This window comes from Lithobates pipiens, unplaced genomic scaffold (genome assembly GCF_037356315.1).
Source record: "Lithobates pipiens isolate NorthernLeopardFrog02 unplaced genomic scaffold, aLitPip1_a1.2 Scaffold_8, whole genome shotgun sequence".
Taxonomy (NCBI): Eukaryota; Metazoa; Chordata; class Amphibia; order Anura; family Ranidae; genus Lithobates; species Lithobates pipiens.
This window is the reverse complement of record NW_027507903.1, coordinates 394,040,214-394,058,115: the sequence shown is the minus strand read 5'-3', so window position 1 is coordinate 394,058,115 and position 17,902 is coordinate 394,040,214. Positions and strand designations below refer to the sequence as shown.

The 17,902-nt window shown below is 33.9% G+C and overlaps 1 protein-coding gene across 3 annotated transcripts in view; it reads left to right on the top strand.

Moving 5' to 3' along the window:
- Nucleotides 1-17,902, top strand: part of PITX1 (paired like homeodomain 1) — a 34,877-nt gene that overhangs the window by 4,920 nt on the left and 12,055 nt on the right. Inside the window, exon 3 of one of the 3 annotated variants that reach the window (XM_077473976.1) lies at nucleotides 15,657-15,803. The exons of 1 other annotated variant lie outside the window; for it this stretch is intronic. In XM_077473976.1, coding sequence (XP_077330102.1) covers nucleotides 15,657-15,803 — 147 coding nt within the window. Of the gene's footprint in view, nucleotides 1-15,656; nucleotides 15,804-17,405; nucleotides 17,546-17,902 lie in introns of those variants that run through there. One more of the 3 variants, XM_077473978.1, reaches the window with a different exon arrangement.

Below are 17,902 nucleotides of genomic sequence, written 5' to 3'. Positions count from 1 at the left end.
GAAATAACTTAAAACTCTTCTAAACTCTTCTAAACTTAGTACAAAAATACTCTATATGGGAGACTTTTTTTAAGCCCAGTGTGCATGGAGCCTTATTATTATTATTATTCAAAATATGCATATGACCTTAGAATAATTACTACATAGAATTATTACTAACTTGTCCTGGAATTACAACATATTAACCTGCAACAAAAGTGAGTTGGGTAAATGGTCTACAAAATTTATTTATTTTTTTCTGTAAGAAAAACAAACAATAAGTAAGGAAAATAGATGAGTGCACCTATCTACAGAACCGTATATATATATATATTCAGTCAGTATACAGCATTCACTTTTAGGTTCAATGTACCTCTTTTCCTAGCTACTAACATTTAGGCAGCAATAATATTTCTTTCCTGTTCTTAGAATTATGACACTCTACATTGCTAAAAATAGAGGAGCTTGATGCTTAAAGGGACACAAATATTTGTCACCCTATTTATTTCTAGCCATACTAAAAGGGTTTATACACATACACTGCCTGAAATTCCATCCATTTTTTGTAGCATTTATTTAACAAGCATGAAATGTCCAGTTTGCTGCTACTGAAACTTCATTTTGGAGAGCTAAGAGAGTGTTTATGCTAGTGGAGGAGTAACATTATTACTCTAACCTTAAGCCTACTGATGCTATACATCTAAACAATGGATTTATTCTATGGATTTCCTGACACTGTTTAGATCACAGTTGCCATTAAACTTGACCCTTAGTAGACTTTCTTTAGAATTGTGCCCCCCTTTTCAGTTTAATGGGTGGATACAGTTCTACAAATATTTATTTAAATAGCTAATGAGGTTCTAAATAGGAGGTGACCTCGCAGGATGGTTCACTTTCCTTTTGGGTTTCAGTGGGTTTTATATGACTTGTCCACTAAGTGGGTTTACATAGCAGTTTGTCAGCAGTGGGCCTGATTTACTAAAGTTGAGCTCACTGATGATTAGGTTGAGCAGTGTTGGCTTTCTGATGCCATCAAATTGAAGGTGGTATAACCCAACACACACATATGCACCTCCCAAAGGCCATAACAAATGGAAGATATCTGAGATACTGCTGTCTATAGACAATTCTTAAAAAATAGGTAAGTGTCTTTTTTTTTTTTTTATAATTGTTAGCACATAAAATTGCATTAATTAGAAATATGCTAAAAATACATTCTATCATTTTAAATAAAATAGTAATGTGTAATTATAAACAAATAAGTAAATCTTTTTATTTCCTTTATTTACCATTTTGTTTATATAAGAAAAAAAGCAAAGTATGCAAAAAGCGCAAACTGTAAAATAAATTTGAAGGGGTTCATTTACAATGTTTTCACCCAACTTTCACCTAAGGTTCACATATTTCTACAGAGAATTCAATTAGAAATTGTGTGAATCATGGGTGAAACTTTTATGACACTATAATGCATTGGTAGACCCTCAAATATAAATTATTTAAAAGGCCGCCATCAGCAAAAAACATTGTATACTGATAACTGTAGGCAGGTATTACTTGTAACAAAAATATTCAATCAATACATTTATTTATATTTTTCTTCATATTTACATGTCAGCCAGGCTGTCCAACAAAAGTAGTAACAGTTAGGACAAGCTATAACACTTCAGTGGTCATTTAATATCAACATTGTTTAAATCATCTTTTAAAAACAATGTATCTAAAACTTCTGGTAGTGTGATAGTTTGCCCTAACCCTTGTCAGCAGTACTTTTACTGGATGGCTTCTAAAATCTATAGTAAAATATGAATACATTTATATACAATAATAAAAAAAAAGAGTTATACTGAATGCTATAATCAAATAATGCGAAGATAAGAAAAAAAAGGAAAACATTGCTAATAATGAGTGTATATATAAAGCCAACATTTTTTTATTTTTGTTTTGGATAGAACAGTAAGGACTGGTTGAGACCCCTGTCAGATTTTTTTGGTGTTTTTTTTTGTTTGTTTTATTTTATTTGAATCCCATTGGGAAATTTTTCCTTCACTTCCTGTCCCACAGACACAGTGGGAAGTATGAGGGGATGACTCCAAAGCAAGGGGATAACCGCTCTTAGACAGTTGTCACCAGAACAAGTTTTCCCACTAGAAAATTGCCCTTAACCTGTTTCTTTGACAACTCAAAAATGTTGCACTATTCATCAGTTTTTCTCTTAAAAAAAAAAATAGCCATCTGGACCAACAGTGAGGGTGAAGCTTCTCAGCAGCAACACAGACAGCAATAGAAACCTTATAGAAGTCCTAACCCTTCTACATTCTAACTAAATCTAAAATAAAATATTTTTGTTTTACATACAGTTACCGCACTACAAAATGTTTTGCACTGCAGGCCTTTAATTTTTTTCAGTGTCTGCTGCCCTCTCTGTTTTTTTCAGTGGAGCAAGGCTGTATAATTTGGGTATGCACAAGTGCATGCCTTCATTACCATTTGCACACATGAACAGCAAAAGCTTGCCCGAGTGCAAGTCTGGGAAGCATGTGCACAAGTTTTAGAAGCAGGCATATGGTACAAGCAAGGTTGGTGCATACATAATAATTGGTAAACATTTTAAGTAGGCTAGTTAGAAGCAATTCAGGTATATCATCATATGTATCTTAGGACTGAGTGGACCATCACAGGCAGTACCCCATTCGGTATAGGATTTGTTTGTTTTTACAGTAAAGCTAGGTAAATACAATCATACATTACATTAAGGTTAATTAGCCTAGCCCCAAAATATTCAGATATGTGTAATCCCAAATTTATAACATTTTTAATAGTATGAAAGAACACAGTTTTATTTTATTAGTATTACAAGTATAAGTAGAGTGGTGATACAAGTTAGCTAAAATAATTATTATAAGAGCACTATATAAAAAAAAATCAAGTATATTTTAATTATGCCATGCAAAGTTTAAATGATTTATGGTAACATAAAAATGCATTATTGTAATTTTATTTATATGCTGTAAAAAAAAGAAAGATTTTGGTTCCAAAATCTTGCTCACCTGCTCCTGGGAGCAAAGGGGATGTAGCAGTCTGTCAGGTCAATGGTTATGTGTGCTTGACTCATGTGAATTCACATACATAAATATCAGAAGAGCCAACCATGCATGTGCATTGCATGCAGGTGTACTTTAGTTTTTGTTTTATGGAAACAGGGTAAGGAATCCCTGCTGAACCCTCTGAGACTGATGACACAGCAAGCTTACAGCCTTAAGAATCAGGACATTTTAATTGGAGATTTAAAAGCCCTAATTTGGGGTATGAATGATATGCAGGCCAGCATACACCTAAAATTAATATGGCCAGGTTTAGACCAAGCGTTAATTTTTGTCAGTACGCGCCCTCCAAAATTCTATAGGCCTACACTTGCCCATTTGTGTAAGCTTAAAACAAATATATCAATAAAGCAATCAATATATGTATTGGAGCTAGAGTAAAAGTTTGGATAGTGACAAATTGAAGGCCCCATAAATTGCCTCAGCCTACCTTTATTAGATATGTCCAAACTTCCACAAAACTCCAAAATATCTTACACCAACTTTCTGAAATTTGATATATGCATAGACTTAGTCCCATCTCTCACCACCCATGGGACAATGCTTGGGTATGGTGACTGGTTGCACAGCCAGAAATTGGTTGGCCATGCCTAGCCATTCCATATTTCCAAGTACAGGTGTGTGAAGATGCTCTGGCAGTATTCTAAAAGAAACAAGTTGACCTTCTGTTTATCACTACCCTTACTTGAATCATGTATCCTATTGTAACCTGTTTCTTTGACAACTCAAAAATTTTGCACTATTCATCAGTTTTTCTCTTTAAAAAAAAAAATAGCCACCTGGACCAACAGTGAGGGTGAAGCTTCTCAGCAGCAATGTGGACAGTAATAGAAACCTTATAGAAGTCCTAACCCTTCTACATTCGAACTAAATCTAAAATAAAATATTTTGGCTAGGCTAGGCCAACCAGAAATTGGTTGGCCATGCCTAGCCATTCCATATTTCCAAGTACAGGTTTGTGAAGATGCTCTGGCAGTATTCTAAAAGAAACAAGTTGACCTTCTGTTTACCGCTACCCTTACTTGAATCATGTATCCTTAACAGAACTTCACATTAGGTTGCAATAGACATTAAAAGGACTGAAGATTTTCTTTTTGGTCAGGCCATCACATAAACATACACAATCAGACAATTTAAGCAGTTATGTTTATGTGAGATTCTGAAAAAAGAATTCAAGCAATAAGGCCCTGCTTACACTTTCAACCACCTTCTAATGTCCATAGCCCACCTAAATCTTTTACCAAAACAACTCTTTAATGTGCAAAGCTAACTATGACAAATAAAGCTAAAAGAATATAAATGAATACATGCTTACCCTGTGTTGTTTCTCTACTGAAAATTCGGAATCTTCTAAAACAACACATCAGTCAAAGGCATTTAGTCTAAAGCAACTTCTCACCCGGCCCACACACGCACACACATAGCTTTCTGGGCATTGAAATACATACAAATATTTTCATTCCCAAAATTACCAAAATAAGACATAATTATCATGTATTTACAGCATAAACTAAGGTCCTGTATGTGCTCCTATTGTCAATCATTTTCATAGAGTTATTAGGTTTTTATTTCAATGTGAGTAAAAAACACAGTGCCTAATTTTGGTAGGTGGTCTGAGCAGAAGTGACTCGTCTTAACTAGTTTTCTAGTTTGAACTCATCCAGAATACTGAAGGCTTAAACTGGAATGTCACTTAAATACATAGACTAACCTAAGGGTATGGAAACACTTGCTCCAAACAGTTTTTTAGGGGAGGGGGTAAGATAGGTATAAATAAATAAATAATAAATAAATGAATAATAAATAAAAAAATAATATATATATATATATATATATATATATATATATATATATATATATATATATATATATTTTTTTTTTTTTTATTATTATTTATTTATTTATTTATTTATTTATTTAACTATTTGAATATTTTATTGCACAAAAAAATCACTATGTCAGCTAATTATTATGGCATTTCAACCAAATATTCGATAAATAGGTATGAGTAGTGTTACGAGTTTAATGCATTATGGGCAAAACTGGCAATAATGTGTTCTGTGATTAGTATAGTATAATAGGCCACTGTAAAATATCCAAGTGTAACCAGCTGTTTTACATTATTTTATTCTTTTTATAGCTTGCTTTACGTTATTTACACATTTCTACATAAACAGTTAAAAAAAAAAGCAAAATGGTGGCAATATATTGATGATATACACTTTATTTAATAAAATTAACTCTTTATTAAGACCACAATTATAGAACAACCTTTCTCTATACAAGAAAATATTCACTTGACTTAATAAAAATTGTACGAACAAGTTGAAGGTGTTCATGTATGTGTGTGTGTGTGTGTATGTGTGTCAGTAAACTTACAATACTCTGCCATGCTCTGTGCAAGTCTGCAGGCTGCTGATTTTAAAGTGTTTCCCCATCCTTTCCTGCAATTACCTCCCCTTAGTACAACAGCTGTCCTGTATCTGCAAGCCTCAGCTCATATGAAAGGATTTCATAAACCAGAGGAACTTCCATTTAGCATGGCCCCAAACTGCTTTTAAAGGCAATTGATAACAACGCCATATTTACTAGAGTCCTTATGAAGCAGTTTTACTGGGCCAAAAAAAACTTCACGTTTTAAGGAAAATACAGCAGTTAATAAAGATACAGGGTGTCTATTATAAATTATTCAGCTGTGGGGTACTCTTCAATCAGCACATGCCTTGCCAGCCCCTGAATGGTGTGGGGCAGCCAACCCAGCTATAAGAATTTGCCTGTGTATGGATTTTCTGTGTGTGTGTGTGTTTCAGTTCACAACAGCAATAAAATTTACAGATATATACATGATGCTTGCATTCACCTAACACATTATAATGCATACCAAGTAAAATAGTATGCTTTAAATACATTGGGAGTGAGAACATTTTGGGCATTCACATAATTTACAGGATAAGTATGTAAAATATGTCTTTAGATAATGTGAATGTTTTATTAAATTGTGTGACTTACTGCACGCTTACCTGATATTTCCAGAGAAATAAATTCAGTATATACAATTCATATTTTTTTTTCTGCCTGTAAGTGAAAGCATAATGTAACCATTTTATATAACTCCCTAACAAAAGTGCATTTTGAAACTATTTTCAATTATAATATAAACGTTATTAATTAATTAATAAATATTTAAATTTTTAGGCAATATAGCATGTACATACTCTTGCTTAAAACATAATATAATTCAAAATACACAATACATACAAATTAATAAAAATTTTAATTCTGCAAAGAACTTTTGGTTATTAGAAACTGGTCTTGTCATCAATTGGTTATTTAATGGGCTTGGTAGGTCATGGAAATGTCATTATTGCATAACTGCATATCTTGCGTGTATTAGGCAACAATGCAGGGCTTTATATGCTTGATGACATCATTACCTTAGCAGAGGGAATCTCTAGAACAATAGTAGCACTCCTTAGATATAGATAAATGGAGACAGGGACACAGACAGAATCAGAGAGAGATGATCCATTGTTGGAAATCGTATGACAGTTAGATAGATAGATAGATAGATAGATAGATAGATAGATAGATAGATAGATAGATAGATAGATAGATAGAGCTTATGAGACATTAGTAAGAAACCTCCCCTGCACATGTAGGCATTCAAAGTGAACATAACTTTATCCACTTTGCTGAGCCAACATTAACTACTCCTTTAGTAATCCAATCCCTGTATAAGCCACTTCTGGCAACTTTAACTTCTAGTATGTACTTCATGTGTTAATTGCCACAAGTGGCACTTTACTGTGTGATCCACAATTAATACTGCTATGCAGTGAATTTATGAAGACATTAAGCAATGGTCCTGACAGCAATCATGGCTTAACCGTAACATATCTACTTATTTTATTGCTCTATATTCCCATGTAGATATTATCTATTCATTTACATACAGGCATTTATGCATGTGTACAGATCTATATTCCAATTCCTAGGGAATTTTTTATATATATATATATATATATATATATATTTTCATAGCCTCTCTCTCTCTCTATACACATGTGTGTGTGTATATATATATATATATATATATATATATATATATATATATATATATATATATATATATATATATATATATATACATATATATATATACATTCATAGCCTCTCTCGCTCTCTCTCTCTCTCTATACATATATATGTGTGTGTGTGTGTGTATATATATATATATATATATATATATATATATATATATATATATATATATTCATAGCCTCTCTCTCTCTCTCTCTATACACATATATATGTGTGTGTGTGTGTGTATATATATATATATATATATGTGTGTGTGTGTGTGTGTGTGTATATATATATATATATATATATATATATATATATATCCATGTGCTGGTGAGTAACTGTTTATGTACCTTCCTTCAGTGGCCGCACGTGTGTTCCAAAGCCCGTGTAGCCATTGAGAATCCTCTGAGTGTACAGATACTTTCTATTATTGTTTGAAGAGAATGGGATAATCAATGCCATAACTAAACAGAACACAATCCTTTCTACAGTCAGCATAAAAAAATGAAAAGGAAGCGCAAAGGGGATTTAAAATTGTAAACAACAATGTACACATTCAAGAATAAAGATTAGCAGCGATGTGCCTATATTGTGCAAATATCATGCGGCCGCCTTCTAATGAAAACCAGGGCGACCCATTATTGGTAACAGTTGCACTGTGGATTCTTCTGGTTAGTATTGGGGTTTTTATATGACAAAAAACAAATGATGGGGAATTAACACATTTACAAATACAAATGGTAGAACAATAACTGATCTCTATTCAATGTTATTTACAGTATTGTTTTGCAATGTCCTATGAGCTAAAATAAAATATATTTAAACAAAAAAATTTAAAAAAAATGCAATAATATCATCAAATACAGTAATGATTAAAAAAAATGCTTTCTATTGGATAATCCCAAAGATGTATTTTGGTCAGTAAATGTAGTTTACACAACAAAAAACAACGTGAATAAAATGTAGCCTTGTTAGTTAAATTAGGTAACAAAGGGGCTTCAGAGTTTTATTTGTGTTTTAATAAAAGCCCAAAAAGCATCCAAAAATCCCTTTCGGGCACACTGGGCTTAGAAAAAAAAAAAAGCTGGTCCCCTTGGCAGAAAAAAATGTCTGGGCGTTTGAAGAAAAGAAAAAAATTGTGAAAATAGGGCCTATGTAGGGCTAGAAATGCTAGAAGCCAAATATTTTCGCTGTACTAGGCATTCGTAAACCCTAATATATATATATATATATATATATATATATATATATATATATATATATATATATATATATATATATATATATATATATATATATATATATACATATATATATATATATATATATATATATATGTTTTTCTCTGTCTGCAACTTTTTTTTTTTTTGTATGCAAAGTACAGAGATGGAGAGAAAAAATAGATTGATAGATAGATAGATAGATAGATAGATAGATAGATAGATAGATAGATAGATCGATAGATAGATTTTTTTTTCGTCTCTATACACCTCATTAGTCCATTTTTATGCAAATTGTAAAAATACATTACATTATACCGTTACCCAAAATATAAAAGTAGCAACTCAAAAAAATGAAAAAGATGATTTCTTCAGACAAGTATCCATTCTTCATAAATGCTCTGTGTTTGCAACACTATCTTGTTAGAATTGTTTTTAATATACTAATAGGAAAATACAATGTATTCAGAAGTAAATAACAAAGCAGACTCCTATACGAGGTGCTACAAAAAAGGTATCCTGGCATGAAAGGATGTAATTTCCTAAAAATAAAAAAAAAGTGTTTTTTGACCAGCTCAGTGAGCATTTGCTTACATTAAATACTAATTCAGGTTAGGCAATTGTCTATTTTTATTTTACTTTATATAGCATGCGAATTTCCCTTTATCTTACCTAGATCCTTGAAGCCTAAATGTGCCCCAAACTGGAAATATACATCCTCCTTCTAGTAAAACACCCCAGTACTATGAAGTCAGGGCTACTTTCTCTTTACAGTCTTATGTATTGATTTATAATTTACGAGGATGATTATAGTATTAAGTCTTATGCAGTGCATCACTTTTAGGAATCACGTTTTATACATAATTAATCTTAATGTACAATTTATAGAAAAGTTGTGAAAAGCTTTTTACATGATTTCAATGAAACACAAGCAGTGTAAAATGTCAGGAGCTCTCTTCCTCCCCCTAGCGATCAAGTTCTTTGTTGCACTCAGTAAGTCTAAAAAATAATGACATTAACCAGTCCTGTGCTGGATAACCCCACTGCAGTTGATTAAAATTGCAACCCCCAGCATACAATCTGACAATAACAGACGATCGGTAATCAGGAATAGCTAATGCAGTTTTGTTAATACGTGTAGTTAATTTTCCAGTCTGATTTACACATGATTTTCCAAATCATTTAACATTACCACTCCACCTTATCCATTTCTATTCACACCTTTGTTGTTACTGCAGTGTTATCAGATGCAATCGACATACATTGTGGGTTTATCCCAAATCCATAGGCACTATCTGATTTTTATTTTCCCTGTGGCATTAAGAGGATTTGCCTAATTGAGTTGAGACTATCCCCACGTTTCACAAATTTCGTATAGCTTTAGGGAGTCGCCTTCTCAACAGACCATTTACAGAGATTACTTGGGAGCTAATACAAGGCTAATACAAGGCTAATACAAGGCTAATACAAGGCTGCCCCCAGCCATAGGCATAGGTTAGCTCCCTCCAGCACTCTACTAGTTAAACCATATTGTATTCCTCTGCCATGATCAGAAATAATCAGGCTGTGCTTGTTCATTAGAAGCTCCTGCTTTAGGTCTGGGGGCTACAATGTTAGTTTTATTTTGTCTATGTAAAGAAAAGGAAGATTTTTTTTTGTCTCAAGGTCTCATCAGAATGGAACACTAGACAGCGTCTGAGCAAACACTTGTAATCTTATCGCCTTTTCTTATCAAGCCTGCTTACAGACTGCACAACCCCAGTGCTCTCCCATACCTGTTTGCCTTACTATTCAATAGACCTAACCTGCTGTGCTTTGTCTTGTATTATGTGGCAAGCTCCTAATATAGACTGAGCCTTCTTGTGTGCCTTCTGACCAACAGTGTGTAGGTGGAAACTCAGCGACCTTGTAGAAGCCATCTGTAAAAACACTTTATTTTTATTTTTTTGCCATTGCAGCTTATTTTTTTTTCTACTGTCTATGAAATGGGGTTCATGTTTTACATTTTAAATGCCATAGGAATGATACATTTAAAAAAAAGTGCTGATTTGGCAAGCCTGGGTTCACTTTATGCACCCAAAAAACACCCCGAAATATTATACATGGGATGGGGGCACCTCTGGGTACACAAGTTAAAATGTTGAGGGTCTGGTAGACCACTGTGGATCAAATCTAAGTCTAATAGAATCAAACAAAAATGGATTGGTCAAAAACTGTACTATCGTTTTGTAAAAGTGTATAATTTATCTACTTTTCAATCCATTTATTATTTATTTTGTCATCATAATATTAAAATATTACGATGACAAAATAAATAATAAATGGATTGAAAAGTAGATCAATTATACAATATTACAAAACTGTATATGTATTCTTATGCTTTGGAGACCAAGGGTACTTAGTAGAAGACCTGGGGCACATGCCCTGGGTGCCAAGACCTAGCAGTGGCCCCTGGGATGGGGCGTTTCTAGGTTCCTAATAGACCTGGGGGCACCTTAGGTCACACACACAAAATTATGAGGGGCTAGTAAGATACCATGATGACCACTTTGGATCAAATCTAAGATTAATATAAACGTTTTAGCAAAACAAAAAAGGGAACACATTACAATGACAAAAAATATATTAGATGGGTTGAAACGCAGATAAATTATACGATCTGCCAACACTGTAAAATGTACAGATTATATACATATTTCAAAGGAGACCTGGGGCACTCACTTGAAGACCTAGGGCGCATGCCCTGGGTGTCAGGGTCTTTCAGTGGCTCCAGCAGGGCGTTTCTGAGATTCTAATAGACCAGGGGCACCTCTAGGTACATAGATTAAAATGTTAAATGTCTGGTAGGATACCGAAGACCTTGGTACAAATCTAAGACGTATATAATCTTTTTCATTGAACAAAAAGCAATTGGTCAAATAACTGAAATGTTAAGTCACAATGAGGGTTATTTATTAAAGGCAAATCCACTTTGCACTACAAGTGCACTTGGAAGTGCAGTCGCTGTATATCTGAGGGGAAGATCTGAAATGATAGGAAGCTCTGCTGATTTTATCATCCAATCATGTGCAAGCTAAAATGCTGTTTTTTATTTTCCTGGCATGTCCCCCTCAGATCTACAGCGACTGCACTTTCAAGTGCACTTGTAGTATATGATGATAAAAAAATCCTAGATGTATTGAAAAGTAGATAAATTATACAATGTTCCACAACTGTAAAATGTATATAATGTTTCAATATCTTAAAGGAGACCTGGGCCACTCAGTAGAAGACCTTGGGTAGATGCCTTGGGTGCTAGGGTCTAGCAGAGCCCTCAGACTAGGGCATTTCTAAGATTCTAGTAGACCAGGGGCAATTCTGGGCACACTGGTTAAAATTCTGAGGGGCTTGTAGGAGGCCATGATGAACACTTTAAATTAAAGCGGGAGTCCGCCGGGACTCCGCGTTTTTTTTTTTTTTAAAGCCAGCAGCTACAAATACTGCAGCTGCTGACTTTTAAAATAGTGACAATTACCTGTCCAGCGCGCCCGCGATGTCGGCACCCGAAGCCGATCTGTAGATCGTTTCTCGGGTGCTGCCGCCGCCATCTTGGGTATGGGAATCAGGAAATGGAGCCTTTCGGCTTCATTTCCCGGTTCCCTACTGTGCATGCGCGAGCCGCGCTGCGCAATAAGGACGGTCCCCGCTGCCTCTGGGATCTGTGTGTTTTCCCAGCAGGCAGCGGGGCACTTGCGGAAAGGGGCGGGCACTTGCGGAAAGGGGCGTAATATACGCCCCTTTCCGCAGAGAGCTATCCCGGAAGTGGGTGCAGATACCTGTAATGTACAGGTATCTGCACCCCCCTGAAAGGTGCCAATTGTGGCACCGGAGGGGGGGAGGGTTCCGATGAGCTGAAGGTCCACTTTAGGGTGGACCTCCGCTTTAAATCTAACACTAATATATTCTTTTTAAAGTGGTTGTAAACGCTCTCTAAAAAACAAAACAAAAAAACACAATCTGCTAGACAAAGGCATAATAATCTAGTATGCATACTAGCTCATTATGAAATACTTACCTCAGAATGAAGCTGTTGTAGTGTCCCCATACACCGCTGAGACTAGTGACATGTCTCCCATAGTTATTTCCAGGTTTGCAGGCTCCAGCGCTGTGATTGGCTGGAGCTGCGATGACATCACTCCCATGCATGCGCACAGGAGCCACCAGTCATGGCACAGCTACTGAAGAAGTGGCACAGGCAAGCCATTTCTTCAGTGCACATGTGCCAATGGTGTTGGCACATGCGTGTACAGTGAATATCTCCCAAACAGTGCAAGTTTAGGAGATATTCACAGTACCTACAGGTAAGCCTTATTATAGGCTTACCTGTAGGTAGAAGTGTTAGTACAGGTTTTACAAACATTTTAACTGAAAAAAAAAGGAATTGGTCAAAAAAAATGAAATGTCACATTATGATGGCAAAATAATTATTAGATGGCCTGAAAAGTACATAAATTATATATTGTTCCAAAACTGTATAATATATAGAATATATCATCTCTATATCTCAAAGGGAGACCCAGGATACTCTGGGGCACATGCTAAGGGTTCCAGGGTCTAGCATAACCCCTGGGACTTGCTCATAGCAACCAGTCAGGTTTTATATTTTTAATTAAATACATTGTATTGGAAGCCATAAGCAACACCACCTACATTCTTCTTAGTTTACCTATTTGTGCTCATCAGATATATAATACCTACTGTATATACATTAGAGACTGAAATAATTATTTACAGATTTCTGCTTAGTATTCTGTTTACTTGATTTTGTTATACAACATAACTGGGCTTGTGGTCTTATTATACAGGGCTGTGCATTTATTAATCAGAAGCCAGCTTTTGACTTATTTCCAATCTGTAAACAATGAATTGCTGATAATTTCATGATATCTGCAGGCCTATAGCATTCGGTGAGCCACCAGTGATTGTAAGCTATACATCCAAACATGCTCTGTGACATAGGCCTGCTGAGATTCTGAGCTCCAAATCCAGCCTTGTAAAAACAGGCCTGTGTTGGGACAGAGAGAATATGATGTTGGGATACAGAGCTATGTTGAGCTGTAACACCCAGTACTGAGTGGGAATCCAAATTCCATTTCCCCTCCTACATTAGGGAAACAAAAGCTCTTCAGTGATTGGTTGCTGCAGGGTACTGAAGATCATAGGAATAATACCATAAAAGGTTCAGAAAAAAAAAGTGGGTCAAATACATCTTAATGAAACCTTCACAATTTCCATCAGCTCTGGAATATGAATATAATGGGGTGGGATCTAGTAAAAGTGTAAAGGGGGTGTAAAGAAATACTTATTAGTGATAAAGCAGATAAGTATGACACATTTACCCCAACCATTTTACCAGGTGAGAAATACCAATACGATATAGGCGGATTCCACACTATACAGAGGTGCAAAGGTTCAGAAAGCCAAGCACTTATCCCTTCCTAACCCAGGACAGGTCAGCTCTGTTATTGACCCTCCAGTCCTTTTTAGCAGATCAACAAATGACAAGCTCCTTGAGGATTAAAGGTCAGGGTGATCACTTTGTTTACTGGCTGTAAAAATAATAGGTATTCTCTGAGAATAGGACCCAATGCTGGGCAAATTGCAAAACTTAGTAATACATGTTAGATAAGTTAGATAAGACACACATGAATCCACTATATATATGGGTATATACACACACACACACACACACATATATATATATATATATATATATATATATATATACTAGATAGATAGATAGATATCTCTCTTTCTCTCTCTACCTCTGTGTTGAAGTATCTGTAGTAAACTCTAAATATAAAAAATGGTCTATCTATTGTGTGTGTATATATATATATATATATGTATATATATATATATATATATATATATATATATATATATATATATATATATATATATATATATATATATATATATATATATACACACACATATATGTTTATATTAGGTAGATATATAGATAGATAGAAAGAAAGAGAGAGAAATCTCTCTCTCTCTCTCTCTTTCTCTCTCTCCCTCTGTGTTGAAGTATCTGTAGTAAACTGCATAAACTCTTTTTATCATTGCCTTAACATTATGTGCATAGCGTAAAACATAAGATCGTACGATTGCATTGCATGAAATCGATAGTCCCATGTATACTGTAGGAGACACTCTCTACAAACATTTTCTATGGCATACAGTATGCATTATGTGTTCCTAAGCAAATTGACCCTTTTATTGTGAAAGCAGGCACCCACCGTTCTACTATTTCCTTTATTTCAATGATTCTGTTACCTGCCAGCTTCATTTTTAGCTTGTTTAATTTACAATCCAGAAATACAGCTTTTGTGCAACAACACGGAAAAGTAAAATGTGTTCATTTTTTTCCTTCTTCTGAAAAGCTGTTTTGTGTGGAGTGTAGGACTCCCCTGTACACAAAAGAGACTGAGCCTATTCACATCTGCCGTGAATTCTTGAATGCTATGAAGGTATATATTTGCTTAAGAGTTCTGTGCGAGTCTATCAATATTTGTAGTGAGACAAAAGTATTCAGAGGTATACAAAACGAAATAAATCACCCCAGTGGTAAAGTTCAAGGCACATTATAACAATGAAAAAAAAAATAGAAGCATGCAAGAAAAAAAACAAAAAACATACACAACCCCACCATAACCCTGTAGTTATGTATTGAAACTGTGCTTTCTTTTTTTTTTTTTTCCTCCTAGAAAGTAGAGGATTGTGGGAATTTTACCAGGGTTAGGGTCTCTTTAAGAAAGAGATTGCCTGTAAACCTGGGATGCCTTAGAGAGCAGTTACAAGATTCTATGGGGAGTTAGCAGGCTGCTCTTTTGCTAGACTGTAGGCTGGGTTCAGTGCTGCTCAGAGTCATTTATTAGCAAAGACAGGGAGGTAGTCACCTCGGAGGGGCGGGGCTCCAGTCTACTGCAGGCATTTCAACTAGGGCAGGTCTCTTTAATCTCTTTAGCTAAAAACTATCAAGCTAGCAACTTGCACTATAGCTATCTAATGTATTTCTGCTTTGGAAACTGCCTAACTTGTACTGCCTGAGAGGAAGGAGATCCGAAGGCGACCCTCCAAAGACTATTCTCTATTTTTTTTTTATTATTATTATTGTATGGGCCACCACCTTTTGCAAAGGAAAGAAACTGGATTTGACTTGGGTTGTGTAGGATCTTGTGGAATACTCTTTTCATGAGCAGTATTGTCATGGATTCTTTTAAAGGGGGGATGAATCTGGAGAGATTGCCTGAAAGTTTAAGACCCCAGACTTCTCACGACATGACTTCCACCTACCATTTGCAAAGATCATCAGAAACTAGAGATCCAATTGAGAATTCAGCCAGTGAATCATCCGATACTGAACTTCCAGGTAATAAGACTCAGCCATTGTATGACTGTGAAAGCTTGTTAATGATCTGCTATGCTGTCTTCAGAAAGAAATGCATGAGAAAAACAAAAAATGGGATCTGGAGATCCAGCTATAAGGGTTTATTATTCTAATTATTCATAAATATCAAGAGCGACCTTAACTAATATTCATATTACAGAATCGTCTGTGCATGTCTCAGTTTGTCTGAGCATGTCCGGCCAGATAATATATATATATATATATATATATATATATATATATATATATATATATATATATATATATATATATATATATATATATATATATATATATATATATATATATATATATATATATATATATATATATATATATATATATATATATATATATTATATATATGAATAATAAAACCACATATACATTCTACCGTACGTTATGTTAGAGTTAAAGAACTCATGTGATTGGCCTTATATTATTAGAAGACTTTTCACACAGTTAAGATGTCCTGTTCTTTTTTTTTTGTGAAAAGTTACCCAGTGATCACAATTCTAAAAATAACATTTTTTTTTTATTTCTTTTATTTTTTTTTTTAAATAAAAAAAAAAAAATCTGCATGTGTGTCTTTTTATAGCTCTGTGTAAAGATCAGTCTGGGACTCTCAAAGTAGTTTGTTTTTTGGAGTGTTTAATCTCAAAGATGGCATGTTTATGGGTTTTTAAAGCAAAAGAAAATAAATATTTTGTATTCGCAGTGCAAGAGTACATTTGAGGGGAAATACATCAACATCTGCTGCCCGTGGATTATCTGAGGACAGGCCTAGTCACTTTCTAGGCAGGAGCTGGGAGAATTTTTTGGCCCCTTGGAAAATATCTGAATTTTACTTTGGGATAGTATTGAACCTTATCTTTCATTCCACCCAAACACCCCTCCCACCAAAAAAAAAATATATATATATATATATATATATATATAGAGAGAGAGAGAGAGAGAGAGAGAGAGAGAGAGAGAGAGAGAGAGAGAGATCTATATATATATATATATATCTATATCTATCTATCTATCGATAGATAGATAGATAGATAGATAGATAGATAGATAGATAGATAGATAGATAGATAGATAGATAGATAGATAGAGATATCTATCTATATATATATATATATATATATATATATATATATATATATATATATATTATATATATATTATTTATATATATGTATATATCATGGATATGTAGATATATATAGATATAGTTATATATATATATAGCTATCATATATATGACTATATACAGATTTATTTATTGCTAGCGACAGTCAAAACAACAACGGTTATAATACTTTTTATAGATCATCCATAACATAATTAGCACCAAAATGAGCACAATTTAAAAAAAAAAATAATACTTGAGCTACTATCAAATTTACATAACATAAGTCGATGGGTAAAGGACATTTTTTTTTCCTTCACCAACACGTAAAGATTAGACAGGTCAGCTTAGGTAACCTCAACAGAAATATCAAGAAACTCCCACAGGGGTTTTTCTCTCTGTGGCCTATTGAAAGCAGCTACTGAAAGGGGCCTGTAACATAAGTAGCATCAATATTTGTTCCTCAAAGCTCACATTTATGGAACTAGTGAGCAGGGTGAACGCTGCAAAGATTATTACTTTCTTTCCGCTTTCTCTGGGTTACATTGTTAATTCCTGCACATATTTTAATAAATGTATCAAATCAGAGCTCTTGTTTTGTTAGGTGATTAATATTATTATTACTTCTAATAATAATATGACATTCTACTCTGCCTTTTATTTTGGGTTTTATTCTTTTTACCTTAGTCTCTATTTCATTTAATTGTTTTTATTTTTTTTTTTTTTATACATGTAATATTATTATTTCATTATAATAATACTATAAATATAATACATATGATTTTCATATATAAATCAATAATAATTATTGATTATGAAGTGTTTCATTAAATTGTTGTTTTTTCTTCTATATTTGTAATATTATTATTATGGTCTGATAGTCTACCTATTTTTTTTAGTTCTTTTCTTTTTACACATGAGTCCCTGAAAGCCATCGCTAACGTTTTTCATTCAATTTTCC